Source organism: Carcharodon carcharias, chromosome 32, assembly GCF_017639515.1.
Source record: "Carcharodon carcharias isolate sCarCar2 chromosome 32, sCarCar2.pri, whole genome shotgun sequence".
NCBI lineage: Eukaryota > Metazoa > Chordata > Chondrichthyes > Lamniformes > Lamnidae > Carcharodon > Carcharodon carcharias.
The window spans coordinates 525,837-543,384 of NC_054498.1; the positions used below are offsets into that span (position 1 = coordinate 525,837).

At 42.7% G+C, this 17,548-nt stretch overlaps 1 protein-coding gene across 5 annotated transcripts in view; it reads right to left on the minus strand.

Moving 5' to 3' along the window:
* Positions 1 to 17,548, minus strand: part of LOC121272153 (leucine-rich repeat-containing protein 49) — a 244,678-nt gene that overhangs the window by 207,821 nt on the left and 19,309 nt on the right. For 3 of the 5 annotated variants that reach the window (XM_041178664.1, XM_041178663.1, XM_041178666.1), the window contains one exon: positions 9,613 to 9,816. The exons of the other annotated variants lie outside the window; for them this stretch is intronic. In XM_041178664.1, the coding sequence (XP_041034598.1) occupies positions 9,613 to 9,816 (204 nt within the window). The remainder of the gene's footprint in view (positions 1 to 9,612; positions 9,817 to 17,548) is intronic. 5 annotated transcript variants of the gene reach the window in all.

The window sequence follows — 17,548 nt, forward strand, 5'->3', positions numbered from 1 at the left end:
TGAATTAACCATTCTTTGCAGTAATCTTTAAGGGGATGGCTTCTGGGAACGTCCATGAATAGTTAAAAGATACTGATATCCATTACAGTTTTAGAAAAGGGTCCCACACAATCCACTAGAACCCTACAGATGGTTCATCGAAAGTGGGTATAGGGATCAATGGAGCTGGTTTAATTAACAGCTGGGGTTTTAATTGATAGCAGGGTAACTGGTGAGAGTGGGGTGGGCTGGTGAGTGCAGGGGGTTTGGTGAGAACAGGAGGCTGGTGTGAGCTGGTGGGGGGCAGGGAGGCTGCTGAGAGCGGGACCAGGGCTGCTGAGAGCAAGAAGGGGACTGATGAGAGTGGGAAGGGCAGTGAGAGGAAGGGCACTGGGAGCGTTGTGGGGGGGGCAGTGTCCTTAACAAGAATCCACTCAATGAAAGAATTAAGTTGAATTCAAACCTGTCATCTTTCAGTTCAGCTGCTCTCCAGGGGGCTCCTACACCACCTTGTGGTCGATGGCGGGAATGCAGTACAGCTGCACAAATCACAAGATCCGCAGGCAGCTGCAAGAGTCTCTGAGATTGCTGGTCAATCAAAGCTGTAGAAATACAGGACAAATGGCATCCTGGGAAGACTAAAAATGGGACATGGGGCAATCAGCAGAATTACGGGATGATCTGATAAAAAAAATGCAACGGTTGGTCACCTTGTGCTCCTGGTACTCTGGTAATTGCAAATCAGCTCACTGGCTACTGTCCTGAACAACCAAAAATGCACAAACAAAACCAAAATACTGTAGATGCTCAAAATCTGAAATAAAAAAATCTTTGCAGCCTCCATTATGAAACCAGAATCATTTGATTTATTAAATTAATCAACAATATTCAACAATGGAAAGGGTTTAAACTAGCTTGTCAGGGGGACGGGAGCCTGCCAGGTAACTCAAATTGAAAGGAGGAAAGCTGATAACAGGAAGTAGAAAAGTAGCAAGTGAAATTAGAAAGCAGGTGAAACAAATGCGAGCATCAACTAGGCTTAGAACACGGAATAAGTCAAAAAGACCAAGATAAGGGCACTCTACCTAAATGCATGCAGCATTTTCAACAAGGTAGATGGTTTAAAAGCACAAAAAGGGGATCTTATCGAATGGCAAAGCGGGCTCGAGAAGACGAATGGCTTACATATGACTGAAGAGGAGTCATACGGACTCGAAACATTAACTCTGTTTCTCTCTCCACAAATGCTGCCAGACCTGTTTGAGTTTTTCCAGCATTTTATGTTTTTATTATAGTGCTCATTTGAAGTCAGCCAATTAATCATTTTAAACTGCGATGAAATATTTGTACAATCACTCTGCATGGATCAAAAATATTTTAAACACAATTCAAACATCAGCAGATCCTTGAATGTCAGACCATTATGGCTACAATTGAATTTGACAATCGCACAGCAGGACATTCTGTTGAAAAGTTCAATTTTATGATATCTTAGTGACCCCTTTTGGAGAGTACTGGAACAAGCTGTCAGTGTGGATCAGAGTTTTGAATTGTACAATTTACTTTCTATTCATAATTTTATGCAAGTAAAATGTGATGCAAGCATCTTCGGCAATTCCAGTATTTATTTCCCATTCCTAATTGCTCATGAGAAGGTGAAGGCCAAGCTGCCCTCTTGAACTGTTGCAGTCCATGTAGTATAGCTATACCCACAATGCTGTTTGGAAAGGAAATAATGAATGTAAGAGATGTAAGTATTATTCAACTGAGCCTGACACTTCTTCAGCCAGAGCTCAAAATATCACAGTAACCCTACACTATCACATGCCTCCGGGTGGCCACCTCAAGAGTGACACTGGCAATGAATGGAGAATTCACTGACAATGTTCTGCAGTCAAAACAGGAGAAAATGTTTTAAAATTAGAGAGAAATAAAGAGTTACATAACTTATTCAGGTTAATGGGAATTTCTTCCACAAATATAACTTATTGGACTCACTATGTTCTGCTCACGATCTTCTGGGGTCAAGATGTACTAAATCTACTATGGAAAAAGCTGTGACAAAGAATGCTTGAAGAGCACTATCAAATTGATGGTTTCATAAATTTGGAAAATGTCCCATGGTGCTTCATTAAGACTTAATCAAAACAAATGGACAGAGGAAAAGATGATATTGGGAGCAACCAAAAGTTTGGTCAGATGGAATTTAAAAGAAAAGGGAAGTGGAGACAGGGTAGTTTAAGGAGATAAAGAGCAAGGCCTAGAAAGCTGAAAGTCACCAACGCTGAGATAGAGGAAGCAGGAGTGTGGTACACGAGGCTAGAGATGGAGAAATAGTTAGTTTGGGGGGTGTGAGGACTGTAATCTGAAGATAGAGAGTGTGAGACCATTAAGGGATTTAAATATGACAATGAAAATGTTGAATTTAAGAGTGCTTAGGTTTGGAAGGAGGTCAGTGAAGACAGGGATGATGGGTGAGGGGGACAGGATACAGGCAGTGAAGATTTAAATGCGCTGAAGTTTAAAGTATGGAAAATGGGAGGCCAGCCAGGAGAGGTTGGAGTGGTTGGGACTGGAAGTAACAAAGAGATAGATGAAGATTTCAATCACAAATGCACTGAGAGTATGGCAAAGATGGCCGATGTTACAGAGGTGGAATTAAGCGGTTTGTGTGCTGAAAAGGATGTGGCCCTAGAAGCACAGCTTAGAATCAATGAAGACAGCTAGATGACTTAACTTGAGGAGTGGCTGGAGAGGGGAATAAAATCAGTGGTACATGTACGGAGTTGTAGCAGGGCAATGGCGATGACTAGACTTTCCAATGTTCAACTGGGGGGGAAATGGCTCATTCAGAACCTTATATTGAACAAACAGTCTGACAGCACAGAGGGCAGTGAAGAATAAAACTAAGTGGTTGAGAGGTGAAGCTGGTAGCCAGTAGCATACAATTGTAAGTTGACCCCAAGTCTGAAAATGTTGCCAGGAGCCAGCATAGGAACAGTAATAGGCCAATTAGTCCCTCGAACCTGTTTTGCCATTCAATGAGATCACAGCTGATCTGTGACCTAACTCCATACGTACCTGCCTTATTTCTTAGCACATAAATGAGGAAAAGGAGAACAAGGATAGATACATGGGGAACACCACAATTGATGCTGTGGTGGTGGAAGATGAAATCACTGCTCAAGATGTTCTGGCTGCAATTAGATAGGTGGAGTAATTCCATTAAGCTGGACAATGTAGGCGAGGTGTTGGAAGGGGCTGGTGTAATCAACATGTCAAGGACTACAGATAGGTCAAGAAGGATGAGGAGGAACAGTGTGCCATGGTCACAGTCACAGAGAAATTCCTTTGTGACTTTGGTTTATTTCAGTGTTGCTGGGGGGGACCAGGAGCCAGAGTTACAAGTTATGTAAGGACAGAACTAAGTTGTATGTTAGGCATTTTTCTTCTTCCAGAGAATTGGAAACCTGTGGAATAAGTTGTTGATTTTGCTATATTCCTCCAAATGTAAATGGGGGTGGAGATCACCTTCAAAAAGGCATTTGATAAGGCGCTACATGAAAGATTAATAGGCAAGATAAAGGCTCATGGAGTTGGTGGTGTGATATTTTATCATGGATAACGGATTGGTTAACAGACAGAAAGCGGAGAGTGGGCATAAATGGGGCTTTTTCAAGTTGACAGTGAATAGTGGGATGCTGCAAGAATCAGTGCTGGGGCCTCAGCTATTTGCAATCTATGTTATTGACTTGGATGAAGGGATAGAGTTTGCTGATGATACCAAGCTAGATGGAAAGGTAAGCTGTGGAGAGGACACCGAGAGGCTGCAAAGAGATATAGACAAGTTAAATGGGTGGGCAACAGATGGTATATAATGTAGGGAAGTACAAAGTTATTCACATTGACTGTAAGAATAGAAAAGTAAAATATTTTTAAAAAGATGTTAAAATTGTGAATGTTGATTTTCAAAGAGACATGGGTAAGCCTGTACAAGGAACACACAGTTAGCATGCATTTGAAATTCAGGTGTGCATCTACTGGTTCTCCTTTACCTACCCAACTAGTTACATCCTCAAAGGGCTCTAAAAAATTGTCAAACAGGATTTCCCTTTAGTAAAGCCGTGCTGATTTGATCTAATCATTCTGTGCTTTTCTAAGTGCAATGGTAAGACATCCTTAATAATAGATTCCAGCACTTTCTCAACAACTGATGTTAAGCTACCTGGCCTAATGTTCACTATTTTATCCCTCCCTTCTTTCTTGAAAAGAGCTGTAACATTTGACAACTTCCGATCTAATGGGACCATTCCTGAATCTAAAGAATTTTGGAAAATCATAGACACCACATCCACTATCTCTGCAGCCATCTCTTTTAGAACCCTAGGGTGTAAGCTATCAGGCCCTGGGGATTTGTCGGATTTTAGTCCCTTGAGTTTCACCAATAGTTATTCTCTGATGATACTGGTTTCCTTCATTTTCTCATTCTTTTTAGCCCCTAGATTACCATCTATTTCTGGTATGAAATTTATCTGATATGAAACTCATGTCTTCTACTGTGAAGACAGACACAAAATATTTGTTCAATGCCTCAGTCATTTCCTGATTCCTCATAATAATTCCTCCTGTCTCTGCTTTTAAGGGATCAATGTTTACTTTAGTGAGTCTCTTCGTCTTTACATATAAAAGATCTTACAATTTGTTTTTATATTTCTGGCTAGTTTACTCGCATATTCTATTCTTTCCCTTTTTATCAACTTTTTGGTGGTCTTCTGTTGGTTTCTAAAACACTCCTAATCTTCAGACTTACTATTGTTATTTACAACATTGTAAGTCTCTTCTTTTAATCTAATACTATCCTTAACTTGCTGAGTAAGTCACGCATTGTTCTTTCTTGCTGAGTTTTTGTTTTTTCAATTGAATCAGTTTTATTGAACATTTTGAATTGTTGCTTTCAATGTTTCCCATTGTTCATTTATATCCATACCTTTTAGTCTATTTACCCAATTAACCTTAGCCAGTTCTCCCCTCATAACTATGTAATTGGCTTTGTTTAAGTTTAAGATTCTTGTATGCTATTGGAGAATGTCACATTCAAACTTAACATGGAATTCAATGGTATTATGATCACTATTTCCCAGTGGATCTTTTACTACAACATTACTAATTAACCCTGCTTTATGACACATACTAAATCTAAGGTAGCTTTAACCCTATTCAGTTCTACAATGTCTTGATCCAAGAAACTGTCATGAAAACACTCTACAAACTCATCTACTAGACCACCCTTGCCAACTTGACTGTCCCAGTCTATATGAAGATTAAGGTCCCCCCACAATTATTACATTTCCTTTGTTACAAGCTCAAATAATTTCTTGTTTAATGCTCTGTCCAGTTGTATAACTACTGTAAGGGGGCCTAACTACTTCCACTAGTAATTCTGGAAGTAGTTTATAGGGCCCCTGCAGGGCGAGCGTCCCGACGTCATCACGCGATATTTTGGTCGTATTCGAGAGTCTGCAACATGCCCGTTCACAATTAACAGGCCTATCAAGACCATTAATCAATTAAATAACGAGTATTTTTCAAATATGGTTGGCGGGCTGGCGAATTAGCCAGGTGGCCTTGGGGTTTTTTAGGAAACCTCATCCATGGATGGGATGAAGTTTCCAACCTTAATTTTTGTTATTAAAAAATGTTTTGACATAATTTTTATTATTTTTCTGTTCATGTGAGTGAGTCCCATATGGGGACATTTTTTTTCCGATTTTCAACATCTTTCATTTTGATTTTGAAACTACTCAGCTCCCTGAGGCAGCTCCCTGCCTTCATGTAGCTTTCAGTGCACATTCCCCTGCGCATGCACAAACCTTTGCGCCCATCCTCCTCCCACCCCCACCCCAGAAGTGCTGAGCTTCTCAGCACACCTTTCACACTATCTGACCGGTAATTTGCCAACCAGCGTGAAATCGCAGTCGGGGACCGATCGTGGGTGGTGGGCCGTTTTCTGGCCACTCCCAGGCCCGCCCGCCGAACGACTTAAAAATCTTACCCTAATTTCCATTCAATCTATTTCATGATCTTCTGAGACCAGATCCTTTCCCACTAATGTCCTTATGTCATCTTTTACTATCAGGGCTACCCGTCCTTCTTTGTCATTCTGTCTGTCTTTCTGAAATATTGTGTACCCTGCAATACTTATTTATCATCCTTGATTGCCTTGTAACCATGGCCGGAAATTTACAGCCCCATCACAGCAGGGACAGGGCTGTAAAATGCTGTGAGCCACTCTAAACTCCATTGACTTCAGCGGGACTGTAAAATCCCACTGGCGTAAAATTCCACCGTCTCTGTAATGGTGATCACATCTAAATCATTTACCTCCATTTGTGCCACTAACTCGTCTATTTTGTTGCAGATGTTTCATGCATTCAGATAAAGAACCTTTAATTTCAATTTTTTACTTCTATTGTCTGCAACATCCTTGATTGCCGACGTAGAATTTTTGTTAAACTCTCTCTCCCTTCCTGTCCCACTCTACTCGTCTTTACCCATATTGCTATACTGTTCTGATGCCTTGACCTTTCCCTTTGGATTTCTAAATCACCCTTCAACTGAGCCCTCCACCACCACCCCACCATTAGTTTAAAGCCCTGTCCATAGCCCTGGTTATACGATTAGTCAGGACACTGATCCCAGCCCGGTTCAAGTGCAGCCCATCCCAATGGAATAGCTCACTCTTCCCTGAGTACTGATGCCCGTGCCCCATGAATCAAAACCCCTCTTCCCATACCAAGCTTTGAGCCATGCGTTTAATTCTCTACTCTGTTTGACCCTAAGCCAATTAGCACTTTACTCAGGTAACAAATCCAGTGCTGATTACATTTTATGTTTGCATTTTAATTTGGTACCTAACTCCTCAAATTCTCTTAGCAGAACATCAGTCCTGGTTCTATCTATGTCATTGATTCCCATATGGACCATGGCAATTGGATCCTTCCCCTCCCACTGCAAGTTCCTCTCCAGCTGCAAGGAGGTGTCCTTAACCCTGACACCAGGCAGGCAATACAACCTTCGGAGCTGCTGGGCGCGGCTGCAGTGAACAGTATCTATCCCCCTAACTATGCTGCCTCCTATCACTACCACATTTCTCTTCGCTCTCCCCACTTAAATGGCATCCTTCACCAGGGTGCCATGGTCAGTCTGCTCATCCATCTTGCAGCCCTTCTCGTCATCCACACAGGGAGCAAGCACCTCATACTTATTGGACAAAGTCGGGGCTGAGGCTCCTCCATCACTACATGCTGATTCCCCATACCTGTCTAACAGTCACATCCTCCTGTCAATGGCCACTGACCGACTCTAAGGTTCTGGCTAACCTAAAGGGTGTGACTGCCTCCTGGAACAAAGTTTCCAGAACTCTCCCCCTCTCTGATGCCCCGCAATGTCCACAACTCAGACTCCAGCAGGTATGGTTTATTTATTAAAACCTTCATGAAATCTCATCCCTCTGAGCCAAAGTTGCCTAAACTGCAGACACTTACTGCAGACAAGGTTGGACGCATCAGGCTGGGGGGACCTTAATTGACTCGCCCACATAAAATGGCAGCGCACAGCCGATCGCAGGCGGCAATTGGCTCGGCACCCACTCCCGACCAGCCCACCCGGCAAGCAGAAGATTCTGCTCTTGAATTCAGTAGTAATAAGACCACCAAGTCTTATAGGTTTCTTACAAAACTAAATTAAACCTCTTTTGAACTTTACCTCTCTACTAATAAAAAATCTATCATAGTGCCAATTCCAGCAGTGATCTTTGGGAAAAATAAATAAACACACTATTTCTTACTACTTCTGCTGTCTAGGTATACATTACAACCCCTCCTTTGAATTCAAACCACTATAGTTTCTTTAAAAATGCAAATGTTCCCTTTACACTTCACATTCTGAAACTTGCCCATGTTTACCTAATTTAACATTTCAAACCTAACTTCTCTTCCTACATCAAGACATCCAGACTAACTGCCTCTAATTCAATGAAGTTTCACCCGCACAAACACATCCGCTATTACTATATTTTACAATAAATTCCACTAACATTATAGAAATTATTATATCTTTCTGACAATGGAGTTAGATCACAGATCAGCTGCTATCGCACTGAAGTGCAGAATAGGCTCGGTGGGCTAAATGGCTCACTCCTGTTTCAATGTCCAATTTCACTATTATGTGAAGAGGGCAAACTGGATACAGTATTCTCACTCAGGCTTAACCAAGATCTTATACAATGTCAAAATGTTATGCTATGGTTTAGAGTGAACTGTATTGTGACCCTAGAACCCACTTTGCTTTAGCTATAGCTTCATGGCATTGGTCATGAGCCTTTAGAGATTGATCCATTAAAACAGCCAGATCTCTTCCTTTCACCACTGGCTGTAATTCTGATGTGAGGAAGCATTCTGAGATTCCAGTTTATTTATCTGGCATCGGAACAGATAATGTAATGTTGGCAATACTCAACAGACCAGGCAGCATCTGTGGAGGGCAAAACCGGGTTAAAGTTTCAGGCTGATGGCTTTTTGTCAGCACTAAAATAATAACTCTCTCTCTCTGTCCATGGATTCTGCTGAATATTTCCAAAATTTTCTTTTTATCTTGCAGATTTCTACCAACTGCAATATTTTGCTTTCATGTTAGTTATTATTTATCTGGTACACAGGGGTAGTAGGAGTAGCCGAATGACCCCCCAGGTTGTGGTCAACCCTGTCCTTTTGTGAGCCCTAGGTCCAGCTGACCAGCTGGTAGCACCTGGAAGTTCCTGTATTCAGGGTTACAAGCAATGGCCAAAGGTGAATCCGGCGTATTCTACAGCTGTGAAGGCAGAGGAGCTACAACCTCGGAAGGCAACAAATGGCTGGTGCCAGGCAGCGGATCATCTGGGAAGAGGGTTTATTCCCTTCAAACACACGTGAGGAAGGCAACAAATGACCTCATGCTTTCCTTTTCCCGAGTCAAATATGGTGATTACGAGCAATTCTTATCAAGAAAATAGCATGAATAGGATTGGCACCTTGTAGCCCATGAGTCAATCTCTGACCAAAGGCCTCCACCCATCCACCTCCATTTACTTTCTCCCATTCCGCTTCAATCTATTACCAACTTTATGCAAGGTGAAGTTCATCTAAACTGTCTACCATCAGAGAAGTTGCTCAAGATGCATGACAAGATCACATAAGAAAACCATTCAACCCATTCAGTAATTTCCTTCCCCAGGCTTATGTACAACCAATTGATGCCAGACCTTTCCCACCTATTTCATCTGCTGAGGTGAGATTCTGTAAAGTTTCTTACTGCTCACTCCCAAGTAAATCATGCACAGAGTGCCTTTCTAAAACTGCATCCTACTATTTGCTTTACACATTATGTTCTCGGGCATCCTGAGAGAGAAGGCACTATGTAATTTAAATTCTTACTACTCATCTGATGGTTCCAATTAGAAACTATGTTCCAAACTGCTTTGAATCATCTCTGCCTGTACTTGTGCTTAGAATCTTTCATCCCACCCTTAACCAGACATTTGCCTGGCTAAGTGACAATGCAATCTACATCCTGTACTCACTAATCAATGTTTTATACCTGTTTTTGCCCAACATAAGGACACGAAGTGACTTCAGAGAAGAGAGACCAGAGATTTCCTCAATCCGATTGTTGTAAAGGTCCAAAAAAATAAGGCGTCGTAGATTGGAAAGATGCTGGATCTGAGTGATGAGATTGTGCTGGAAATTCAACAAGCGAAGTTGTTGCTCACCCTCCAGAATTGGACAGACTGTTAGGTTTCGCCTGGACAACAAATAAAAATACAAATTGCTGATGGTAAAATATGCACTGTGTGTAAAATGTGGTCCATTAAAATATTTCCTTTTGCAACGAGAACTGAGTAGTTCAAACCAATTAAAAACCACAGTTCTCTTTTCAAAGTAAGTGTTTATTTGCAAACAGCAAGGAGCTCAAAGTGTTTTCTGTTGAACATGCTGGGAGGCCACAATGGTAATTTGAAGTACAAATACTTTTTGAATGCATTCCAAGGCTTTTTTTAATAGAAGTCATTCCAATGGGGCTTGGGATGAAAGGGGTCAGACACCGACCTGTGGTATTGTGGGTGACAGGGTCAAACACTGGCTTTTCTGGACCTGGTTTCAAAACCAGTGTACATTGATAGAATGGAAAGTTCCACTTTCTGTTGCCTTTAAGATACAATGTGAAACATGCACTTGGTCGTTTCAAACCAGTCCTAATTGAGCCTCAAGCAAGGAGGAAATCGGGCATCACTTCATGGAATGTTCAGGGCCTGGACTTGGCAGAGAGTAATCAATGGGAGGTAGGAGCACAAGTGACATTCGTTGAATGTGTAATTTCTTCAGTCAGCAATAAACCTGCTGCCCAGGCCCTACCTTTCCACTCTCAGCCAGCTGGGGTTGCACCTCTATACTGAGGTGAAAGAGTTCTGCAGACTCCTTGCTCCATTCTGTACGCCTGAGCACTGCATCACATTAGAAAACTCTGTCAGGGGCCCTTTGACTTGTGCCTTAATCTGGCCAGCTTCAGGCAAAACTTTAACAAGTCAGTAAAAATGTAAATGAGGCACGCAGGAACAGGAGGAAGTCACTCAGCCTCTTCAGTCTGTTACGGCATTCAATTATATCTGTACCTAAACTCTATTTACCCACCGTATCCCGTGATACCGTCACCTAACAGAAATTTGTCACTCAGTTATGACCCAGCAGCAAGACACAGCATCAGATTAACACATTCTCCTTGACTTAATTCCAACTTGTTTCATTTGAATTTTCATTAATAGACATTTTTTTTCAAGCATGCCAAGCCTCCCGTACCATTTTATCTTTATTATTATTCCACGGCAGCTGGTGGAATTTGAATTCAATAAAAATATGGAATTAAAACTCAAATGATGACCATGAAACCATTGTCGATTGTTGTAAAAACCCATCTGGTTCACTAATGTCCTTTAGGGAAGGAAATCTGTCACCCTCACCTGGTCTGGCCTACATGTAACTCAAGACCCCCAGCAATGTAGTTGACTCTTAAATGCCCTCTGAAATGGCCTAGCGAGCCACTCAGTTGTATCAAGCAGCTACAAAGTCTCAAAAAGGGAACGAAACCGTACAGACCACCCAGCATCAACCCAAGCACCGGAAACGACAGCAGCAATCTCAACCCTGTTGACCCCGCAAAGTCCTCTTTAATAACATTTGGGGGCTAGTGCAAAAATTGGGAGAGTTGTCTCACTGACTAGTCAAGCAACAGCCTGACATAGTCATCCTCACAGGATCATATCTTACAGATAATGTCCCAGGCACCACCATCACCACCCCTGGGTATGTCCGGTCCCACCGGCAGGACAGACCCAGCAGACGTGGTGGCACAGTGGTATACAGTCGGGAGCAAGTTGCACTGGGAGACCACAACATCAACTCCAGGCCCCATGAATTCTCATGGCATCAGATTAAACATGGGCAACGAAACCTCCTGCTGGCTACCACGTACCGCCTTCCCTCAGCTGATGAATCAGCGTTCCTCCATGTGGAACACCACTTGAACGAAGCACTGAGGGGTGGCAAGGGCACAGAATGTACTCTGGGTGGGGGACTTCTATGTCCATCACCAAGAGTGGCTCAGTAGCATCACTACTGACCAAGCTGGCCGAGTCCTAAAGGACATAGCTGCTAGACTGGGCCTGCGGCAGGTGGTGAGGGAACCAACAACAAGGAAAAACATACTTGACCTCATCCTCACCAACCTGCCTGCTGCAGGTGCATCTGTCCATGACAGTATCAGTAGGAGTGACCACCGCACAGTCATTGTGGAGACAAAGTCCCGCTTTCACATTGAGGATACCCTCCATTGTGTTGTGTGGCACTACTGCCGTACTAAATGGGATAGATTTCAAACAGAGCTAGCAACTCAAGACTAGTCATCCATGAAGCGGTGTGGGCCATCAGCAGCTGCAGAATTGTACTCAACTACAATCTGTAACCTCATGGCCCAGCATATCCCCCAGTCTACCAATACCACCAAGCCAGGGGATTAACCCTGGTTCAATGAAGAGTACAGGAGTGCGTGCCAGCACCAGACACACCTAAAATGAGAATGTCAACCTGGTGAATCTATAACACAGGACTTCTTCTGTGCCAAAAAGCATAAGCAGCAAGTGATAGACAAAGAGCTACGCAATCCCAACCAATGGATAAGATCTAAGCTCTGCAGTCCTGCTACATCCAGTTATGAATGGTGGTGGACAATGATACAACTCACTGGAGCAGGAGGCTCTATAAATATCCCCATCCTCAATGATGGAGGAGCCCAGCACATCAGTGCAAAAGACAAGGCTGAAGCATTTGCTACAATCTTCAGCCAGAAGTGCCAAGTGGATGATCCATCTCAGCCTCCTCCAGAGGTCCCCAGCATCACAGTCTTCAGCCAATTCGATTCACTCCACATGACATCAAGAAACAGCTCAAGGCACTGGATACTGCAAAGACTATTGGACCTGACAATATTCCGGCAATAGTACTGAAGACTTATGCTCTAGAAGTTGCCGTGCGCCTCGGCAAACTGTTCCAGTACAGGTACAACACTAGCATTATCCGGCTATGTGGAAAATTGCCCAGGTATGTCCCACACACAAAAAGCAGGACAAATGCAACCCGGCCAATTACCGCCCCATCAGTCTACTCTCGATCCTCAGTAAAGTAATGGAAGAGGTCACCAACAGTGCTATCAAGCGGCAACAACCTGCGCACTGACGCCCAGTTTGGGCTCCAACAGGGCCACTCAGCTGCTGACCTTATTACAGCCTTGTTCAAACATGGATAAATGAGCTGAACTCCTGAGGTGAGGTGGGGGTGACTGCCCTTGACATCAAGGCCGCATTTGACCAAGTGTGGCATCAAGGAGCCCTAGCACAACTGGAGTCAATGGGGATCGGGGGAAAACTCTCTGCTGGTTGGAGTCTTACCTAGCACAAAGGAAGATGGTTGTGGTTGTTGGAGGTCAGTCACCTCAGCTCCAGGACATCATTGCAGGAGTTCCTCAGGGTCGTATCCTCGGCCCAACCATCTTCAGCTGCTTTGTCAATGACTTTCCTTCAGTCATAAGGTCAGAAATGGGGATGTTCGCTGATGATTGCATAATGTTTAGCACCATTCAAACTCCTCAGATACTGAAGCAGTCCATGTCCAAATGCAGCAAGATCTGGACAATATCCAGGCTTGGGTTGACAGGTGGCAAGTGACAGGTCGCACCACACAAGTGTTAGGCAATGACCATCTCCAAAAAGAGAGAATCCAACCATTACCCCTTAATGTTCAATGGCATTACCATCACTGGATTCCTCACTATCAACATCCTGGGGGTTACCATTGACCAGAAACTGAACTGGACTAGCCATATAAATACTGTGGCTACAAGAGCAGGTCAGAGGCTAGGAATCCTGCGACGAGTAACTCAACTCCTGACTCCCCAAAGCCTATCCACCATCTATAAGGCACAGGTCAGGAGTGTGATGGAATAGTCCGCATATGCCTGGATGAGTGCAGCTCCCACAACACCCAAGAAGCTTGACACTGTCCAGAACAAAGCAGCCCACTTGATTGGCACCACATTCACAAACATTCACTCCCTCCACCACAGTAGCAGCAGTGTGTACCATCTACATGATGCACTGCAGGATAGCACCTTTTAGAAGGGCAGCAGGTAGATGGGAACGCCACCACCTGGGAGTCCTCCTCCAAGTCACTCACCACCCTGACTTGGAAATATATCGCCATTTCTTCACTGTTGCTGGGTCAAAATCCTGGAACACCCTTCCTAAAAGCACTGCGGGTGTACCTACAGCATATGGACTACAACGGTTTGAAAAGGCAGCTCACTACCACTTCCTCAAGGGCGACTAGGGATTGGGAATAAATGCTGGCCCAGCCAGTAAAGCCCATATCCAGTGAATGAATGAAAAAAAAATTAATTCAAATCATTGAATAAATTGATTTTTGAACAAAATTACCAGGAAAGCGCTGTAGGTTTTATAAACAAAATTTTGACTCCCTCTTCTTTTCAAATTTATAAAATCAATTACATTGCTGGAAAAGTACACACACACACACAAAACAACCTCCGAAATCCTGAGCAAAAGCCATTTATATGTGAAATGAAAACAGAAAATGCTGGAAATATTCAGCAGATCTGGCAGCGTCGGTGGAGAGAAAAACAGAATTAATGTTTCAGTTCTGATGTAAGCTCACTGACCTAAAACAGTAACTCTGCTTTTCTCTCTCTTGACAGATGCTGCCAAACATGTTGAGTATTTCCAGCATTTTCTGCTTTTATTTCAGTTTCCCAGCTGTGTTTTGCTTTTGTACCATTTACATCAGTCCCTGTGAAGGAGTCATTCAATGCTACAGCTACATTAAGAATGTGTACAGGTCAGCACAGAAGGGGAATGATTACAATTGCCTCTCCCTATTCTTAAGGGCATTAAATCAGTATGGAAACTGTGACACATTGTGACTTGGTAAATATTTCAAAATAAAAATTAGTAGTTTTCCCCATGTTATTTCACAGAAGAAGTCAAAAACAACTACAGTCTTCAGGGGAAGTGAGAAGGGCAAGGATAACTGTTCTCTCCTTTCTGATACCGTCCTCTTCCATTCAAAATTTGCCTCATCAACCACCTCCTCAAAAAACCACTCATGATCTCTCTATCCCTCCAAATTAGTGCCCATCTCCAATCTCCCTTTCCTCAACAAAGTCCTTCAACATGCTGTCATTTCTCCAATCTGTGCTCATTTTTCCAATAATTCACAGCGCCACATGCCAATGAGAGTAGAAATAGGAACGTAGGAACAGGAGTAGGCCCATCGAGCCTGCTCCACCATTCAATTAGATCATGGCTGATCATCTACCTCAATGCCACTTTCCCGCACTATCCCCATGTCCCTTGATGTCATTAGTCTCCAGAAATCTATCGATTTCTGTCTTGAACATGCTGAATGATTGAGCTTCCACTTCCCTCTGGGGTAGAGAATTCCAAAGATTCACCACCCTCTGAGTGAAGAAATTCCTCCTCATCTCAGTCTTAAATAGCCTACCCCGTATCCTGAGATATGTGCCCTGGTTTTAGACTCACCAGCCAGGAGAAACACCTTATCTACATCCACCCTGTCATGCCCTGTAAGAATTTTGTAAGTTTCAAAGAGATTACCCCTCATTCTTTGAAATTCTAGTGAATACAAACCCAGTCTCCTCAGTCTCTCCTCATATGACAATCCTGCCATCCTAGGGGTTAATCTGGTGAACCTCTGTTGCACTCCCTCTATGACAAGTATATCCTTCCTTAGATAAGGGAGCCAAAACTGTACACAATACTCCAGGTGAGATCTCAATAAGGCTCTATGTAACTACAGTAAGGCATCCTTATTCCTGTACTCAAATCCCCTCGTGATGAAGGCTAACATATCATCTGCCTTCCTAATTGCTTGCCTGCATGCTAGCTTTTAGTGACTCATGAAGAAGGACACCCAGACTTCCCAACCTCTCACCGTTTAAGAAATATTCTGCCTTTCTGCCAAAGTGAATAACTGCATGCTTATTCACATTATATTCCATCTGCCATGTTTTGGCCTTTCACTTAGACTATCCAAATCCTCTTGAAACTTTCTTGCATCCTCTTCATTACTTGCGTTCCCACCCAGTTTGGTGTCATCGGCAAATTTGAAAATATCACAATTGGTCCCCACATCCAAAACATTATATAGGTTGTGAAGTGCCTTGGGCCTAGCACTGATCCTTGTGCTAACCCATTAGTAATGGCCTGCCATCCTGAGAATTATCCGTTTATTCCTAGTCTCTGCTTTCTGTCTGTTAACTAATTCTTAAACCATTCTAGTATATTTCTCCTAATCCAATGCACTCTAATTTTATTTACTAACCTACTGTGTGGATCTTTATCAAAAGCCTTTTGAAAATCCAAATATACCACATCCATTGGTTCTCTTTTATCTACGCTATAAGTAGTATCCTCAAAAACCTCCAACAAATTTGTCAAACATGATTTCCTTTCATAAATCCATGTTGACTCTGCCCAATTTTACAATTATTTTCTAAATGTTCAGTTATCACATCCTTTATAATAGATTCTAACATTTTCCCTACTACTGACATCAGGCAAACAGGTCTGTAGTTCTCCATTCTCCCTCTCTTTCCCTTCTTAAAGAGCGGGGTTACATTTGCTATTTTCCAGTTCAATGGAATCTTTCCACAATCTATAGAATTTTGAAAGATAACCACCAATGCATCCACTATCTCTCTAGCCACCTCCTTCAACACTCCAGGATGAAGTCTATCTAGTCCAGGGGATTTATCAATATTCAATCCAGTTAATTTTTCAAGTGCTACCCCTTTACTGAAACTAATTTCTTTTAGTTCCTCAGTTTCACAAGTCCCTTGGTCGCCTGGTATTTCTGCGGGATTTTCTGTATCTTCTTCCGAGAAGACAGACACAAAGTAAGTGTTTAGTTTCTCTGCCATTTCTCCGTTCTCCACCATAAATTCTCCTGTCCCCACCAGTAGTGGGCCCACATTTGTCCTAGTTAATCTTTTCCTTTTTGCATACCTAAAGAAACGTTTACAGTCTGCCTTTATGTTCCTTGCTAGTTTACATTCATATTCTCTTTTCCCTTTCTTAATCAGTTTCTTGGTCCTCCTTTCCTGGGCTGTAGATTGCTCCCAATCAGGCTTATCACTTCTTCTGGCATCCTTATAAGCTATTTCCTTTGATTTAATGCAATCTTTAACTTCTTTCATTAACCATGGTTGATTTACCTTTCCTTTTGGGTGTTTGTGTCTTACAGGAATGTACATCTGTTGTGGACCATGTACCATTTCTTTAAATACCATCAAATCTTTTAGTGTATTTTCCCAACCCACCACAGCCAACTTGTCCCTCACACCTTCATAATTTCCTTTCTTCAGATTTAAGACCCTATTTTCAGAATGAACCATATCACATTCAAAATTAATGCAAAACTCTATCATACTATGGTCACTATTTCCCAAAGGCTCCTTTACAGCAATTTCTCATTAAACCGCACTAAATCCAAAACTGCCCAATCCCCAGATGGCTACTCAACATACTGCTCCAGAAACGCATCTCGTACACACTGCGGGAATCATAATCTAGAGATTATTACCTTGGAGGCTCTGCTTTTTAATTTAATGCCTAGCTTCTCATACTCCCTAAACAGGACCTCTTTCCTAGTCTTAACTCTGTCATTGATGCCTACATGGATCATGACAAGTGGAACCTCCCCCTCCTACTCCAAGTTCCTCTCCAGCACTGAGCGGATATCCCAAATCCTGACACCTTCAGGATTCTCATTCTCAGCCGCAGAGAACAGTATCTATCCCCCGTCCATACTGTCTCCTACTATCACTATATTCCTTATAACTCCCCCCAACTTGAATGGCTTCCTGTACCATGCCATAGTCAGCCTGCTCA